The sequence below is a fragment of the Taudactylus pleione genome, unplaced genomic scaffold (genome assembly GCF_031769625.1).
Source record: "Taudactylus pleione unplaced genomic scaffold, aTauple2 ptg000026l, whole genome shotgun sequence".
NCBI lineage: Eukaryota > Metazoa > Chordata > Amphibia > Anura > Myobatrachidae > Taudactylus > Taudactylus pleione.
The window spans coordinates 2,474,338-2,492,509 of NW_028284428.1; the positions used below are offsets into that span (position 1 = coordinate 2,474,338).

Sequence of the window (18,172 nt, forward strand, 5' to 3'; positions counted from 1 at the left end):
TTGCACTATTACTTGCTGCCTATAATTGCACTGTGCTCCTAGAGCCATATTAAATGCTGATATATTAGGTTTGAGAAGTTCTAACTGCCTAAATGCCCTACTATTTTTTTGCCTATCATTGATCGTTAGGCTGGCACATTCCGTTACCTGTTTAGCGAAATTAAGGTCAGTCAGTATTTCTACATGTTTAGGGGACAGAGCAGTTAGATCAAATATGTACATACAGTAGTCTCTCTATTGTGCGTACGTACGTACATACATACATACATACATACATACATATACAGAGTGTTATTTGTCAACAAAATATAATGTGCGTATTAAAATTAGAAGTTTCCTTTTTTTTTGTTTGTTTATTACATTAAATCAGAACTTGGAACATCTTTATTAACATGGTACAGCGAGCAATTATGTGCTATAATTAATATGAAACCATTCAAAATCCGCTTTAGAAAAGCCTTTATTTGACTGGTTGTTATCGGTTAAAGCACATGTTCAACTTGCACTTTTTTTCTTAATTATACCTCATGTAAAAGTGCAACTGTACAGTCATCCATGGCAACCAAGCACCTTTCATTAGTCTGATTAAAGCAAAAGTCTGATCTGATATTGTGGGGGAGATGTAACAAGCCTGCTAAATAGTGGAGAAATTGTCCATTGCAACCAATCTGCTTCTAGCTAGCATTTATTAAGTGCATTTTACAAAAAAGATGGGTACAAGCTGATTGGTTGCTATGGACAACATCTCCACTTTCCCACTATGAGGCTTGATAGACCTCCCCCTTTGTTTTACACTTTTTGATCATGTCTCCCAAGGGGGCAGTTTGGTTCTCTGCAATGTGCCGCCACGATGTCCAGCAGCACACGTTCTCGCTTATTACCGTAAGGAGGCTTCACTCATTTTGCTGCATATCTGTATAGGGTGTGAGGAAACATGAGCCACCATACTTTGCTGTAGAGTCCCTTTACGACCGGTCAGGAGGCATTGCGGAGATCTGAATTACCCCCTTAATGATCGACACTGTTGATGGTGCTAATCTGTGCTAGTTAAGGCTGATTGGTTGTAATGTGTTAGTACTTATTTGACACTAGGGTCGTATTCAATTAGTTTTGCGTACGCGATAAAGTTTTGCCTGCTGGACTTTTCGCCTACATTGCGTATTTTAGCCTCAGAGACTTATCGCGCGCCGCACCGTGATTTGCCCTATTCAATTCCAAGAGACACGAAAACAGCGACATGCGAAAAAAATGGTGTCGGCATCGGGGAAATCAGCCTGAACCCCCCCAAAAAGATGCAGAAACATTGGGGATCAATGTAGTAGTACCCAATTAGCCCTAATGAAACTGTCTGGGGTACTTAGGTTTGCACAATTTCCAATAATTGGCGTATTTGCACAAGTGGTGAAGAATGGCATAAAGCAGTATATTTTTGAGAAAATAAGTTGTTCTGTCAAACTTGGGGTACTTGAAAATGGGTGCTAGCATAATAAAAATTTGCTAAAGTGAAGTTATAAGAAACGTAAAAAAAACGCACCTTCAGCAAACACCCGCAATACCCATACTTGCAGAACCAAAATCCCCCCCCCCCAAACGTCGATTTCACTACTTTTTATGTTTGTACCCCCACTTTGTATTTTTTCACCCCCAATTTCCAAGTACTTTTTTGGGGTGTCCCTCACTTATTTTTTTTTTTTTTAGGGATTTTTTTTTACACAGTTTGGGGGCTGTCCCAAGGGGTCTGAGTGGTATCCCACCCTTTGCACCCCAAAATAAAAAAAATTCACTTCTTTTCTCCTGCAATTCAGAGGCGAATCTTTTTCGCCTATTACATTGCATTGACTTTCCACGTACGCGAAAAGCGTATGGAATTGAATACGGAGAAGTTTCCGCCTGGCGAAAAGTCGCAACGGCGATACGTTTTCGCGGATCTCGGAATTTTGCTTCTAATTGAATACGGCCTATGGCAGTAACTATTCTTTTATGAGGGCTTTGAACTTAGACTAGGCCTAGTTTATAAAAATGAATTACTGAACACTCAAGTACTGTATAGCCATACCATGTGTTGTAGTATAATACTTTTTTTGCATTATATCACAGTTTAAGGGACCTATAATAAGCCTATAATTTATATGAGGATGCATACACATTGAAATTTTTTTTTTTTTATCATTTAATAGTTAATATGTGCCCTCATACTCTGAAATTGTATTTATCATAGAATAAAGTGACCATACACACTGCAAATTTGATGGCCAGTTAGGTTAGTTTTAGACTTAATTAGCCGCAGTGTGGACAAAACCAATACAAAATGTATCAATACAGCCACAGGAATGTCATTAGAGTTATTGTATTTTAGATATAGGATAGCTACAACAAACTTATTACTAGGTATAGATTTGTTTTTATATCATACTTTATTCAGTGCTATGAATTATTTAGAAAACCAAAGGTATGTATCTGTACAATGTAAATGCCCAAACAGCAAGCAAGAGGGCATTATTTGTAGTAAACAACACAAAGTTACTAATTACAAATGTATTGTCATAAAAATCACAATAATATCAAAATTAACTTTCACATATATAAACTCCCAGGAGCGTTTCCCTGCAACTTGAGCTGCTTTTTCAAGAGGCGCCTCTTGAAATAGCTCCTCAAGTTGCAGGGAAACTCGTTGAGGATACGGAGGGTGGTTTGCTCCTGACTTTTTATTGCCTACGCACTTGCGGTGCGTTGGCTCATTTGGAGAATACTGTATTGCTATTAGTGAGCACGGATCATCGAGGCTCCAGCAGTACATCTCCCCCCCCCCCACAATGGACTGAATATATGCACACTGATACCTGGCCTCTGTGAAGTTTTGGCTGCAGCGTACACAACTAATACTGTGAGTATGGACATTGGCAGGGAGTCTGGGGCTCTGGCTGCTATTATATCTAACTCACGATTATATGCTGCTATAGACTGGCTATTGACTTTACCACTATTGTATACTCAGTGATTCATGTGAATGTTTGTGGATACAAGTGCTGCCAGTAAACCTCTTCATGGACTATATGGATTAACCACGCATGGGCTATAGTGAATTACATTAAGGCCATATGGAACAGTGATCCAGTGTGGAATTAAGAGCCATATAATTTAAACATTGGTCACAAGATGTCTTAATTTCATTTTTATTATTTCTTTTATGCATAATATGTTTTATTATCATTTATATATTTTTTATTTTCTGGTAATATATGTGTTTTGTCAACTTTTTATGATCCCCACTCTCGGGAGTTTAGATATTGTTGTGATTTTTATGGTAATAAATATATAATTAGTACCCTTGTGTTGTTTACTACAAGTGCTGCCCTCTTGTATACATGTACATATGTGCTTGCTGTTTGGGCAGTTACGTTGTACAGATACATTTGTTTGCGAGAGAGCTGAGAAGATCTCTGTGGGGCTAGCAGCTATTGTGAGCAGCATAGGAGGTGTTAACCCCTTACATTTGCTGGTGCCTGGAGTGTTTGTTAGATTGAACAAGAGCTGATAAAAAAAAAAAAAACAACACTTTTATGCAAACGTTCCAAAAGTAAAGCAGATGATTGTATGAGTATATGCTGCCTGTGTACAGAATTCTTTGTAAAATGTATAATGGGAAACTACTTGGTGATCCTGTTTTATAAAGAGAGCATTTGGTAATATTAATTAATGCATTATTACTACAGAATCTGTACAGAGCAGATGATCTTTTTAAAATGAATATATATGCCAGCCTCAGATGCCCATGTACTATACTGTAAGCCAGCAAGTTCATGTAAAGGAAAACTACAGTTTCATGGAGTTGTATGTAATTTGCTTTGTTTCTCATAGGATAAATGTTGATAATGGACCACAAGGATCTAAGAGCTCTCAGCCCACCTATCTTGTCTGCATACATTTGCTAAATACACTAATTTGTTGTACATCTAAAAAGATGTGCATATCACTTACCTGTCCTGTTCAGGTCATATCCAGCAACTTCAGGTTTGTGACATGGTGGACGAGGCCGGCTGTGCACAGTGTGCTCACCACAGCCAGCCGTCCTGAACCATGGCAGGAGCTACAGAACAGGTAATGCTACAGTGGTGCCAGAAAGTTTGTAAACCCTAATAGATTTTTATTTTTGCATAAATGTGACGTTAAATGTCAGGTGTCTGTCACTCTGTGCTGCTATAAAGCTTTGCTAGTGTTCACTCTAGGGGGGTAAATTTACTAAAGTGTGTTTTTAGAAGTGGAGACGTTGCCCATACAACCAATCAGATTCTAGCTATTATCTTCTAGAAGGTGCTTGTTAAATGTTAAGTAGAATTTGATTGATTGCTATGGGCAACATCTCCACTTATGAAAGCTCTCACTTTAGTAAATTTATTCCTCGGTCCGGCGCCGGGCAGGGTGCTGGACCTAGAGAAAGGGCATTTCTGTGCGCGCCCAAAAAGGGGGCATGTCTTTATGATGCGTCCCTTTCTCGTCACTCTTGGGGTCATTCCTGGCACTTACAGACATGCCAGGCAGCCCCCAAATGCTGCTGTTACTGTGACTGGATGTCGAGCGCATGCGAATGGACCGTTGCTCCGCCGTTTTCCCCACCTGCGGGACACTGTGGCCCGAGGGAGGGGACAGAACCCACAGGCTGTTTCAGCGGGGCGCCACGCAGGAGGGCAGGGTGCTTTCTACCCTTTAGAAATAGAGCAGGGCGTGGCGCCCTGCTGAAACAGCCTAGAGGGAATGCTACTTTGCTATGTTGTTTTCATAGAACTTCAAGTACATGGGTCTTCCTATGAAGTGTTCTTGTCGAAACCGCCACATTAATGGCCATTTGGGAATCATGTGCAATGATATGCATTTCGCTTGCGCTGGGGTATCCAGTCACTTTTGTCTACATAGTTTATGTGGTCCTGCCATCTCAGTTGTCACTTTTTTGGGGTCAAAGACACGCATCTCGCTGCTACTACCACAAATTGGCATTTCTAATTGGATATTGCATGTCTTGGGTGCACGCATTCTTGTGATGTATGCAAGTTTCAAGAAATAAATTGTGAACTCGCACCAAATTGGACTGAGCACTTAAAGTTAATTATGATGGATGAAAAAATACATGTATCATATCAATTCATGATATGACAGTGCTGAGTAGTGAATAAAGTAAAGTATTTACAGTGTATTATACAGAATCTGTTACATGGATATTGTAACAAAGCAATCTATTTATAGTAAGTTATGAAACAGTTGCAACAATGTTATTAAAAATCTTATTACTAGTAGTAATTGTACTCTATAGCAGTATACAGAGTAATACAAAGGTAATTATTCGTAAATGGTAGCGTATTAACAAGCTAGGTGATTATCACTAGATTTGGCATCTAAAAAAGGCAAATGCTTTAAAAACATAAATAGCTAGGTAACACTGTGAGATGGTAGCCCACAAATACTGCCCAGATGTATTATTACACTGCAATTTAAATTTTGTCTTGGACACACCCCTCTCATATCTAAATCTTTTTGCAGATTGTAAATATGTACCACCTGCAGTGCAAAATGGTTTTACCAAAGTGCACAGTTACTTATTTTTGCTTTGCTTCCAACTCAAAATCATACCCACAACGCGGTAATTATGGGCTTTACTAAATAGGTATAAAATATAACCGATAACATTGAACAAGGAAGAACATGGGATAGGGGTGATGGGTAATGTATGGACTCCAGTGTGAGATGGGTAAAGGAGATTGTGGCAGTACAGTCCCGATACCTGATGATGTCCTTTTATGTGTATACACAGTTCAAGAACAGTGGTTGAGGGGACTCTCAAATGCTGTCGTCCGGCTAGTTTGCCAGTAGACCACAGGAGAAGATTAACATAGAATACAGATTACCTCCTTCTTGAGAATTTTTGTTTTTAAATTTCCAACGCGTTTCGGCCGTGGAGTTGGCCTTTTTCGAGGATTTTTTCATTCCTCATAATTAACATTAAGCACAACATACACACCCATGTGTAGCATTTTAATAAAATATCATCACAGACAAATTTTAATGTTGGATCCTTTTTATCCTAAAATTAATGATTTTTTGTGTATTCATTGTATATTTTTATGGCTTAGATAAAGCTCTGAAGACATATAAGGTCACATTTATGCAGAAAAGCACAAACTTTCTACCACCACTATAAGTACATATTAATAGAGGATATATTTAGCAATTCTTGCAGATAAGAAGGGGGCTATATTTGCAAAATGGAACCTTTTTAGTTCCTATTAGAGTTAGTAGTAAATTTAGCTTGAAGGTGCTATTTTGCACAAACACCATGTTGCACTGCATGTGTAATTTAAAATGTGTGGACAAAGATGTCAGGAGGGAGTGGGGGCGGGGAATGTTCTTGATCATCTTTAAATTACAGTATAAAATTAAAGCTGCCTAGTATTTCTGCTGTAATGTAATGAATTTGCATTGCCCCACGGTCCAGGGTCTGCTATAAGCATATTTGCATTGCCCCACGGTCCAGAGTCTGCTATAAGCATATTTGCATTGCCCCATGGTCCAGGGTCTGCTATAAGCATATTTGCATTGCCCCATGGTCCAGGGTCTGCTATAAGCATATTTGCATTGCCCCATGGTCCAGGGTCTGCTATAAGCATATTTGCTTGTAGCAGACCCTGGATCTCTGGTTATTGGGAGAGTCCACATTAGGAAAACTGATTCGTTTGTAGTCAGGGAGCCGAAATGGGGGGGGAGGGGTACTAATTGCATGGGCTTTATGGCTCACACTGATCTTGCCACCAACCCCCTTTCATTTTCACCTGGCTGAGGGTCTCATGGCGCTCCCGCTCTTCAGCTACTCGCGGCGCTGCAAATAATTATTTCCATTTTTCCTAAGGAAGCGTGGCCACGCCTCCCATGATTAGGCCACACCCCTTGAAACTATTGGGGCCCCGGTTTGCTTTCTATGGGTCTGGTGGTAGTGCAGCTATGGCCTGATTCAGAGCCGCTCGTAAGCGGCCGCTCGTTCGCTCCGAGCGATGTTTGCACAACTGCGCATGCGTATGGGTCGTAATGCGCATGCGCCAACCAGTCAGTGCGATCTGAAATCGAGCGCTCGCCAAATAGCGAGTGCCTGCTAATTTGAGTGACAGGATGAGGCGTTTGTGGGTGGTAACAGGGGAAGGTGCTTTAAAACGGGGAGTGGAGATCCGAACACAGGCGTGCCAAACAGTCAAAACGGGCGTTTTAAGGGTGTGCATAATTAACAAAGCAGCGTCATCGACCACGTCACTTGGTTGTCTCTTAGCCTGAACTGTTCGCATGATTGTGGTAGGATAGACCTACCACAAGCACTGCGAGCAGTTCAGATGCCTTTCGATGTACTCGATTAATCAAATAAATAGCAGAGATGACGTAGGATGCGAGCGGCCAGGGGGCGTCTTTACAAAATAGCGAGCGCATGTTTCGCTCGCTCAGACAGAGGCGTCAACAGACCGCAAAGAGCGAGCAATTTAAATAGCCGGCCCCTTTTTCTGACCGAGCGAGCGCAAATAGCGTGCGGCTCTGAATCAGGCCCTCTGCCTCTTAGAAGCACCACAGTGTTTACTTATGATGGCAGAAGGGTGGTGCGGTGTTGGCAAACTCTTGATTATGACTTGTGATTGGTCTTCCCACTCTTTTCCTCCCCAGCTTCAGTTTTAATCTGAGGCTGTGAGAGAAAAGAGTAAATAACTGTATGGAGGAGCCCCTTTGTCTGTTTCTAGGGTTATTGTATGATAATGCAGTTCTGAATCAAAAAGTGGAGTTGGTCTTTAAGGCTAAGTTAAATGCAATCTCATTGTATCTTGACAAAGGTCCTTGTACGGGACCAAACATGCAGGCTTTATTCAGTATAGCATCATGATACAGGCAATGACCAGGACAAATGACCAACAGCCGTTTCAACTGATATCTATCAGTCTTCCTTAGGTGTGTAGGCCTGTATCATGATGGTTCTACTGAATAAAGCCTTCCGTTATTTACTGAAATGTGATGATGGTCGTACACTTTGTCTGTGTGGGATGAGGTGAGCGCTGCTGTACTTTTGCTTATGGACAGTACACCATTATATATATGGGCCATGTAATAGGGTGTCAGTTTTGGTAAATTGCGAGTTTTGTGCTAAACTCGCAATTTTTCACAACTCTCCAATGTAATAGGGTGTCAGTTCACAGAAACTCGCATTTTTCAGAGTTACTAAAAATCCCCATTCTCAAACTCACATCCAGATGTTTTCACATTGAAAACAATCAACTCGCCCAATGTAATAGGGTGTCTGTTTTAGACTCTCAAAAAAAATAATAATCGAAAGTCCCCAAATAATAGACCTGCTTCAGGCTAGTGAGTATATCCTGAGCAGGTCAGATTAACACAGAAACATGCACATATCCATGAGATACGTGCATGTTTCTGTGTGTACTTAGGGCCTGATTCAGACCCACTCGCAAGCGGCTGTCCGCTCGCAAGTGGGTTGATGTTGTGCTCTGCGCATGCGCACGACGGCGGGAGCTCCTTTCCTTCGCTCGTTGTGTCTGATCAAAGGGGGCGTGCTGTCGATGTTGATTGACAGCACACCCCTTTGGTGGGCGTGCCTCCCTGACGGAGGCGTTCCCACGGGAACGCCTCCCGTCAGAAGCCGGCCCACTGACATCACTAGTGATGTCAGTGGGAGTGATTTTGGCTCTGATAGAGCCAAAATCACTCCGGGGCTTGCGGTTGAAAACCTCAACCGCAGGCTCCGGCTCGCATTTCGATGGTCGCGATGGTCACGACCATCGCGGCCATCAAACTGCACGCTCGTATAGGCTGTGGGTGGTGACCCACAGCTATACGAGCGTCCAGGAGGACGCTCCATTTTTATGGAGGGCGGCCCTCATTCAGAGCGTGCGCTCTGCTCAGAGCGTACGGCTCTGAATGAGGGCCTTAGTCGGGTGCATAAATATTGGGACATTGAAAGAATTTTCATATTTTGACCTCTATTCACCACCACAATGGCTTTGAAATGAAACAAACAAGATGTGCTTTAACTGCAGACTTTCAGATTTAATTTGAGGGTAATTACATCCAAATCAGGTGAACGGTGTAGGAATTACAATGGTTTCTATGTTATAAAAAAAAAAAATTACGTGCACCCCCTCCCCAAAAGCATAACCAGCCCCGGCCTTTATAAAGCCTGTCCTGGTTCTAAAAATACAGGGCCAAAATGCGTAGGGGGCCCCTGTATGTTAAGAACCAGCACAGGGCTTTGTTGAGCTGGTCCTGGTTCTGAAAAATCAGGGGACAAAACGAGTAGAGGTCTCCTGAATATTCCAAAACCAGCACCAAACTCTTTCTAGCAGGGGGATAATGCCACAGCCAGGGAAAACCTTTCACCGGTTTCCCCGGCCAAAGCATTACCCCTGACTGCTATCCCCCCGCTAGAAAGAGTTTGGTGCTGGTTTTGGAATATTCAGGGGACCTCTACTCGTTTTGTCCCCTGATTTTTCACAACCAGGACCAGTTCAACAAAGCCCTGTGCTGGTTCTTAATATACAGGGGCCCCCTACACATTTTGGTCCCTGTATTTTTAGAACCAGGACAGGCTTTATAATGCCTGGGGCTGGTTATGCTTTTGGGGAGAGGTGCATGTCATTTTTTTTTTTTTTTAAACACACAGAAGCCATCACGGATCTCGCTGATCTGTGATGGCTTCTCTAACTCGCACCTTTTAATGGTACTCTCATTAAAAGGTGTCAGTTTACATAGTCCTAAATTCGCATATGTAGTAGCCTTGAGCTGAAAAGTTCGCAGGCTATTGAATTTGCGAGTTTCAGTACAAACTAGCACTTTTTAAAAGTGCGAGAGAGTGCGAGTATGTACTGTTACTAAAACTGACTACCTATTACATTTGGCCCCATGTGCTGTTACGCAATGACTTGCTGTGTCCATCCACATTGAAAGTTTTTCCTCGCACACCACAGTGGTGCGCAGAATACTTGCAATGTCCATGCAAATTGCCGGTAATTGAATTCCCAAATTGTCCTAGAAGCTAGGCAGTTGGATGTAATTATGTTTGGAAACATTTTAAATGTGACTGTTAGATGAAAAAAAAATATATAGTATTATGGGGGGCATACACACGGTACGATCAGTCAGCGATAACGATATCGCTGACTGATCGTCCTGCACCTTCCCGTTGTTCTGGATGGTTGTTATCGTTCATCCAGCACACCACCAATGGCAGGCCAGCGGGTCCCTATGTAACCTGGTCGATATCGACCAGGTTGGTCTGCATGCATGGGCGATGGTCGATATCGTTATCGACCATACGTGCCCACGCATTGCTGGTCGTTGGGCACAAAAAAATTAACGATAACGATATGGTCGATATCGTGATAGTTCCTATTGTGCATTTTTATTGTACCATGTGTACGCACCATTAGGCCTTTAACATAAAACTTAAAATATGATATGCCATTGAAACTGTTATATATATTTTTTATTTTATTTAGGAGCCAAATGAATTTTGACTTTCATTCACAATATAAGTACTATTTGATGCACTAGTACATTATTATTAAAAGCATAATTGCTTCTCTTCTGAAAAGCACTTTAATGGACTTTAACAAATAGTAAGGTACATAAGCCATCAATACAGTACTTCTAGAAAGTATATAATATAAATTGAAGGAGTGGGTAGAATAAGTAATCCTGCAACTGATGACCCAAAATGTTCTTTGTTTATATGACATTCATAATTTCTGTACTGTTTTGAAAATGTAAACCGCTGTATCATGTTATTAGTACCTGTTAAGCGCCTTGAGTCCTATTGGAGAAAGAGCGCTATATAAATAAAATTGTTATTAATAAGAAAACTGGTGTTTTAGAACTTTTGTTTATTTAACCATATCCTACATTAATGATAGAAGTAAATGTTTGGTTATATAATGCAGTCAGACTGTTTACAGTACTAAATGCAGGTTTGGATGATGAATATATACACTCCATTTTCAAATAGAAATCCTGTTTAATTTTTTTATATTCCCCTTTTGTTTCTTACATTTGTTTATATAGCAACATTTTTGTAATGGGATAACAGAGCGCTAATAAAAAAATATGTATACAACATACCTGGTATTTATGTAATTATTCTATGTACTAAATAGCTGTATAGTCTATTCATTTTGTGGGCTGGTTCATAGTGAAGCCCATCCATTCACTATAGATTGGTCACCCTCTCAGGCACAAAGTGATCTCACTAGTTGTTAGGAAATTGATAAGCTGCAGGCTTGTGTAGTGATTGGGTCAGTTAATAAAATGGCAGCAGCCACTGTATATAGTTTAAATTCACTTTTACACAAATTCTGTGATTATAAGTCTATCCATGGGTATGCAGAGTGTCCATGTCAAATAGAACCTGCACTTGAATGTTTTGTTTGCTATAAAATTGTGCTATTCTTATGTATAAGGGTGGTTTGATAATTAAGGTAACAAGATCTCTCACGTATATAATGTTCTCTATTTCATTCTAATTTCCCACCAGGCCAGAGCAGGTAGACCACTACTTCCCCTCACGGTCATTAGACTGCGCCTCATATCAATCATACTGTCCCAACATCCATTGTAAGATTGCAGGGCTGGCGGAAACCTTGCCAACTTGTCGAGGTGTATGGTGATAACATCATGTCACAGTATCAGGTATGGGCTTCGTGCACTGCCTTTGATTACAGCAGGACAGGTCCACCTACAGATGACAGTTTGTGCCGCATTGAAGGTCTGATTCAGGAGGACAGACGAATGATAACGCCAGGCAGCACTCAGCCAACTGCACACGTGAGTTGTTAAGGCGCAACCATCAGTAGGTACTTGACAATCCTTCCTACAGCCCTGACCTGTCACCCAGTGATTTCCATCTCTTTGGACCATTGAAGCATCACCTGGGTGGAAGGCGATTCACAACTGGTGGTGAAAGCAAGCTGTCATGTCCTGGCTTCAAGTGCTTGACACTGATTTCTTCTATGCCAGGATAGATGCCTTGGCGTACCGTTGGAGCAAATGCTTAGACATGTATGGGGACTATGTGGAAAAATCATCTGTACCAAAGCCATACTATTGATTATACGTATATGTACTAGCTTACGCAGTGAGAGGCCTTGTTACTTTATTTATTGAACCACCCTCTTATTTTAAGTTTTTTTGCACACCTTCTGTAGTTAATAATCTGTCAGTATGCAGAGCATATATAAAGATACAAAACTAAAAAAATAGCTGCAGATTCCTGTCATTATTTTAAATTACAGTATGGGTAATTTATGGGTCTCCACTAATGCAATTTGCGCCACAAAATCCCCTTTTTTTTTTCGACTTTTTTTTTTTTTTTTTAGTTATATTCATACTAACTGAAACAGAAGTTTTTTTTAAGGTTCTTTATTTTTTGGGGGGACATGCTGATTTCCCCACAGTTGTTTTTTTTTTTCTTTCTAATTTTGACATGGGTATATTTAAAATAAAATAAAAAAATTGTGCCTTTTTTTTTTTGTAACTGGATATCGCGACTATTGGGAGCGCACATGCCCATGGTATTCCAAAATTGGGTGCGAGGGCCACATAATTTTTTTTGTGGGCGAAACCTCAAGGCCAATTGGATATGCCCCAAAGTTTTTTTTTACTTCTGGCAAATTCCTGAAACATATATATTTATGAATTCTCTTAGCAGCTGTTTCACATAAGGCAACTTGTATTTTAGTATTAATTTTGCTTTACTTAATGAAGATAGCTCTCTGAAGTCAGCCAGCAGTGGAAAGTTCTAAAATAGACATTCAGATGCCAAAAATAGACGGCTACAGTGAAAGCTTTTCAGCTGGTGTGTTAGCTACAATGGACACTAACTCTATCCTCCTGGCTTTCACCAATATTTATGTTGCAATATTTGCGCTTTTCTGCTTTAAACTTTTAATCAAAGTGTCCTTGGCTCTGCTCACTCACTTTTACATTGTCCGAGGGAACCGGAAAGAAGCTGCCAGGATAGCAGAAGAGATCTATGGAATAGCTCAAGGTAAATTGTTGCTTGTGTTTATGACATGTTAAGGTGTTTGTTTTGGTACAATATATATTATAATGTTTTTTTTTAATTAACTGAATTGTGTATGCCTTAAAGCACACATGCTGATCTGTTTCCATATTCAGTAAGGACATCCCCTGTATATAAAATGCTAATATTAAGCACTACAGCTTGCCGAATATGTTAATAACTAAAAGCAGCACTAGCTGTTCTTGTAGGGACTCGCACTGTTTAGCAACAATATCTGATGTAACCCAGGACTGTGACAGCGGCTTGTACACCAAGATATCACATCCTGTGTGGTCTGTTACATGTGCAAAGGATTATGTTATGAAAGCAATCCCATTCCATGTTTATACTGTAAACAAAAGCTGATATCACTGCAGAGATCATTAAACTGTTTCTGCCACTTTGAAATAAACTAAAATGGTTGCTCCTATAACAAAGTTACTGAAATTGAATGAAGGATATTTGTTTCTTTTACTTGGAGTCACCACTATAAACAAGCAAAATGCTACTGCCATAACTCTATAAAGTACTAATAGAACAACATACTGCATTTAAGCTCAGCTGTCCTGGTCCTCCTCTCCTTTTTTAGTGAACTTTTTTTTTTATCCACCACCAAGAAACACTTTGTGGCACTTGCTATGGCATTAAATTGTCATTCCAAAAATGCAAAAAAAGCCAGTTTCTGTTTTAAAAAAATCAGCACTTGAATGTGGTGGTGATGTATTTTTCCTTTTTTTTTTTTTTAACGTTTGAATGTAACACATATAGTCAGGTGCATAAATATTGGGACATTGACAGAATTGTCATATTTTGGCCTATATTCACCACCACAATGGCTTTGAAATGAAACAAACAAGATGTGCTTTAACTGCAGACTTTCCGATTTAATATGAGGGTAATTACATCCAAATCAGGTGAACGGTGTAGGAATTGATGGATGCCACTGTGATGCCACGGATGATGGAGGCCACTGTGCTCATTGGGACCTTCAAAGCAATAGATATTTTTCTGTACCCTTCCCCAGATTTGTGCCTCAAGACAATCCTGTCTCTGAGGTGACAATTCCTTGGACTTTATGCTGGATTTGTGCTCTGAAATGCATTGTCAAGTGTGGGACCTTTTATATAGACTGGACATGATTTTGAAAGGCATACACCTATCAACTGAATTTACCACAAGTCGACTTCATGGCAAAGGCTGTGAATTCTTACTTTTTTTTTTTTTTTACACTACATTTGCAAAAATCTCGAAAAACTTTTTACATGTTGTCATTATGGGGTATTGTGTGTAGAATTTTGAGGACAAAAATGAATTTATTGGCTCAACATAACAAATGTGGAAAAAGTGAAGCGCTGTGAATACTTTCTGGATGCACTCTAAGTACAATATTGGAAGAGAAAAAACAGTGGTGCATTAAATTTGCTAACCATTACCAATAATATAATAAAATTAACAGATAAACAGCAAGGAGCTACGATCCCAACCATTAGAAAAACAACAGAGAAAAACTGTAGAATCGAAAATACACATTTGTCATGTATACAAACAAGTCCAGTAGTACAATCAGATAACTTTAGAATGTAAGCTCTCACGAGCAGGGACCTCTTCCCTCATGTGCTTCTCTTTACATTTTCTTCTACTCTTTACGCCCCATAAGGGCACCTAACACGTGACTGCCAACTCCCGGCTGCTTATTGTGAGTGCTTTAATCGCTATTGCAGCAATGTATATAAATCGTGTCCTTGTCCTGCACTGTAATGTACTGTAAGTTACTTGTTTCTTGTTCACTCATTAGTTCTATGTACTATGTAAGGCGCTGCGGAACACTTGTGGCACCATATAAATCAAGGAGAAGTTATTATTATTAGACCAGTCGTCCCTTGAAATTAATAGAGGGATCCTGTGCTACCTTTCGAGTGAGGTAACAGTGGTCTGGTGTATAGTTGTGAGTGGTACGGTATCCATATAAGATTCCCATAATGTAAATAACGGTCGGTCTGTCTGTCTGTCCTTCATAATCTGCATTTTTAATGTGGGTGTGATAAATGTTGCGTAAACTTGTAACATTTAAAATATTATTTTCACCATATTTACTATTCTGCTCTTGCCAGGAGACTGGCTCCGATAAGAATGAACAAATAATCCACGATATTTGGCAAAAAAAGAGAGCTGCCCTACTTAGATTCACCAAACAAAACCTCACCAAATTAACACAATACATACAACAATAAATCATTAGACTCAAGCTTGGCGCTCTATATATAATGAATGAATGGAAGCAAATAATAATATTACATCCCTTGTTATATTGCTCGAAGAAGGTACGTCTGTGGAGAAACAGTTCTTCCTCTGTCTTAACTCAAATGCGAAATGTCATGCAAAAGAAACAACGAAATATATGTGTAGTACAGTTTTCTTCATTCTCAAGGAGTAATTCAATTTATGTCTTTCATGCCCACACTCAAGACGGGTGTGAAACAATCGGCATATCCCAACTCGCACATCTAAATGTGGTGCGCAACATATAAAGTTATCTTTGGTACCAAGACTCTTATCGGTACTCCGATAAGAGCCTGTCCTGGCAAAGAACTGGAAGTAGTGTTATAGCATAAAGCTATTGCACTTCTTCCTGGTTTGTGTTCTAGGCGCACACTGCACATGGGTGGTGCCCGGCACCGGGGGGCCGACTGAGATATAACCAATAGTAGCCCATAGGCTACTATAGGATAATGCCATCTAGAGATGGTGTTTACCTTTCAAAGCCAAGCTTTCCAGAGCTTGGTAAATCCGGCAGAAGTTTGTACAATTCAATATAAAGTAAGATACAATAATGATCTGCACAAGGTTAGGCAGAGACAGCAGCCAATTCAATCGGAAAGAATAAATTACATCAATATTTATATGTAAAAAAAAAAAAAATGTTCATAGAAGAAAAAATGGAAAGAAATGAGAACTGCAGGTGCACTCGGGATTAGTTAATTGAAGCTTACTTTTTAATGTCTAAATCTATACTTAAAATGTAACCTTTATTTTGGTATATTAAAACAGTTTGCAATCATTACAAACTTGAAACACTAAAATGATAGTGAAGATTCGTGACATAAAGTGAAGAAATAAAGTGACGTATAAAAACAATAATCACCGTGTCTTGTCTTGTTTGTTAATTGCATACAGTATATCTTTTTCTTTTCTTGTGGTATTTTATATTCACCATTTCAAAGATTTGGAAAAAGATATGTCAATTCTTGTTTATTCCGTAATGCAGTGTAGTTGATATTTTTATTTTTTATATTGAAACAAAGTATTCTTTTAGTTTCTCTAACTTTATACTTATGTCGTTCTTGATAATCTAAGTCTGTTATTTTCTCAGACTAGTTATCTATATTGGTCTCCAAATAGTGGCAGTATTGTAGACAAATGTATCTCTTGTATCTGATACTTTTGGGTATGTTGGATAGTAGCAGCTGGGGATGATACTCTACTTTGTAATTGTTTGGATACATCTTATCCTGCTTGTTATATGTTCCTCGTATGTGGACTGCGCTTACACTGCTGGGATTTTTTTTCTCGTCAATGTGAAATGCTTTTAAATTCCTTGTTTTACTTCCCCTCTGCTTGTCCGTTATCACTGAGACATGCGGCTTTCATGTAAGTGTCTGCCTGTGGACTGTGCGCTATGCTGCTGCCGTATGTCCACGCTTAGCCCGGAGTCTCAGCCGGCTGCTGTCATGCATATACACACGGCTTGTATGCACTGGATCCAAGTCCCATTACCGGATTTGTGCTTGGCATGTCAACGCTGTGTCCTGAGCCTTCTCTCGGGCTTCAATACTGCTACTGAAGTCCATACTCGCTCTCTGCCGCTCGAGTTCAGCTGAGATGCGGGTACTGTAAGGATGTGTACTTTGTTGCTATTCTTTTACACTGCTTTCACATACATTTGTTTAACACATGCAAGACACAGTATAATCATATGCCTATGTACATTTCACCGGATGTCCGGCTTCATCAGGACAAGCCGAGCCACCTATTATACTGAGTTTAAATCTATTGTTCCCAGGCAACCATTGTTAAGGGGTGTGTCTGGGAGTTCATTAGAAGAATATGCAGGATTTGTATTGTCCTTTCTAGTTCGATTAGGAGCCATTGTGTGTATTCAAATAGATTATTACATTATATCAGTGGATTGCCCCATTACCTTTATTCATAATAATCTTATTATTGTTGTTAATAAAAATAGAGAATTTTCTACTTCAGGGTCCATAGGGTATCCACAGGATACCTTGGGGTATAGGCGATGGCGGCAGACATCCAGGCACCACAGAGTTAAATTCTCAGCCTCCCAGGATGCACTGGGGTCCCTCTCCTATACCCCGCCCCCGAGCCTCAGGCCACTCAGTTTTCGTTGGTGCCTGGCCGGACCAGTCGCACCGTACAGAGGGGGGTCTTTTCAAGGCCCCTGAAGATTTCTTCGCAGCTGTGGCTGCACAACTAGAGTGCTCCAGCATAGGACAGTCAGTATTGACGTCCATGCTGTCACTCCTACACCCCGCCGGTACCAGAACGCCGGTACCGATCCGGGGATGCTGGTTGGTAGCTGGGGTCACAGCTAGCGGTGACCCCGGATACCTGGACTGTGGCCGGATGCACGGGGGACAAGGTAAGCGGCGGGGTCCCGCGGTGGGCAAGCGCCAGTAACACAGTCCTTTTTGGTCCCCAGGCAGGGGGCTCCCTGGGGGACCGGCCATGCGCGTGGGGCCAGGTACTGATCCTGCGCCTTCCACTAGACCACCAGGGACAGCGGACCACAGCATGTGCGGTACAGCGCGGCGTCCCAGGGGTTAATAGCAGGCCAGGGGAGAACGCCTTCCCTGTCTCACAGCCGGCGTCTCCCCCGCTGCACAGTGCCATTCCACAGCGGGCTGTGTCAGCGCTCCTCCCCCGGGCCTGCCTCCTCTCTGCTCCTCGGTGGCCATTTTCTCACTACATGTGCTGGGAATGACAAACGCTGCTGGAAGCTGTTACAGGTGCCATTGCGGTCCAGGTCCCCCGCATACCTCTCCTTCAATTAAGGTCAGTGTATTC

At 40.9% G+C, this 18,172-nt stretch overlaps 1 protein-coding gene across 2 annotated transcripts in view; it reads left to right on the forward strand.

Annotated features, from left to right (window-relative positions):
• The first annotated feature begins 12,840 nt into the window (after positions 1–12,840).
• The window catches only part of ASB11 (ankyrin repeat and SOCS box containing 11), an 86,954-nt gene continuing 81,622 nt past the window's right edge, over positions 12,841–18,172 (forward strand). For both annotated transcript variants that reach the window (XM_088451489.1, XM_088451490.1), the window contains exon 1: positions 12,841–13,072. In XM_088451489.1, coding sequence (XP_088307615.1) covers positions 12,841–13,072 — 232 coding nt within the window. The remainder of the gene's footprint in view (positions 13,073–18,172) is intronic.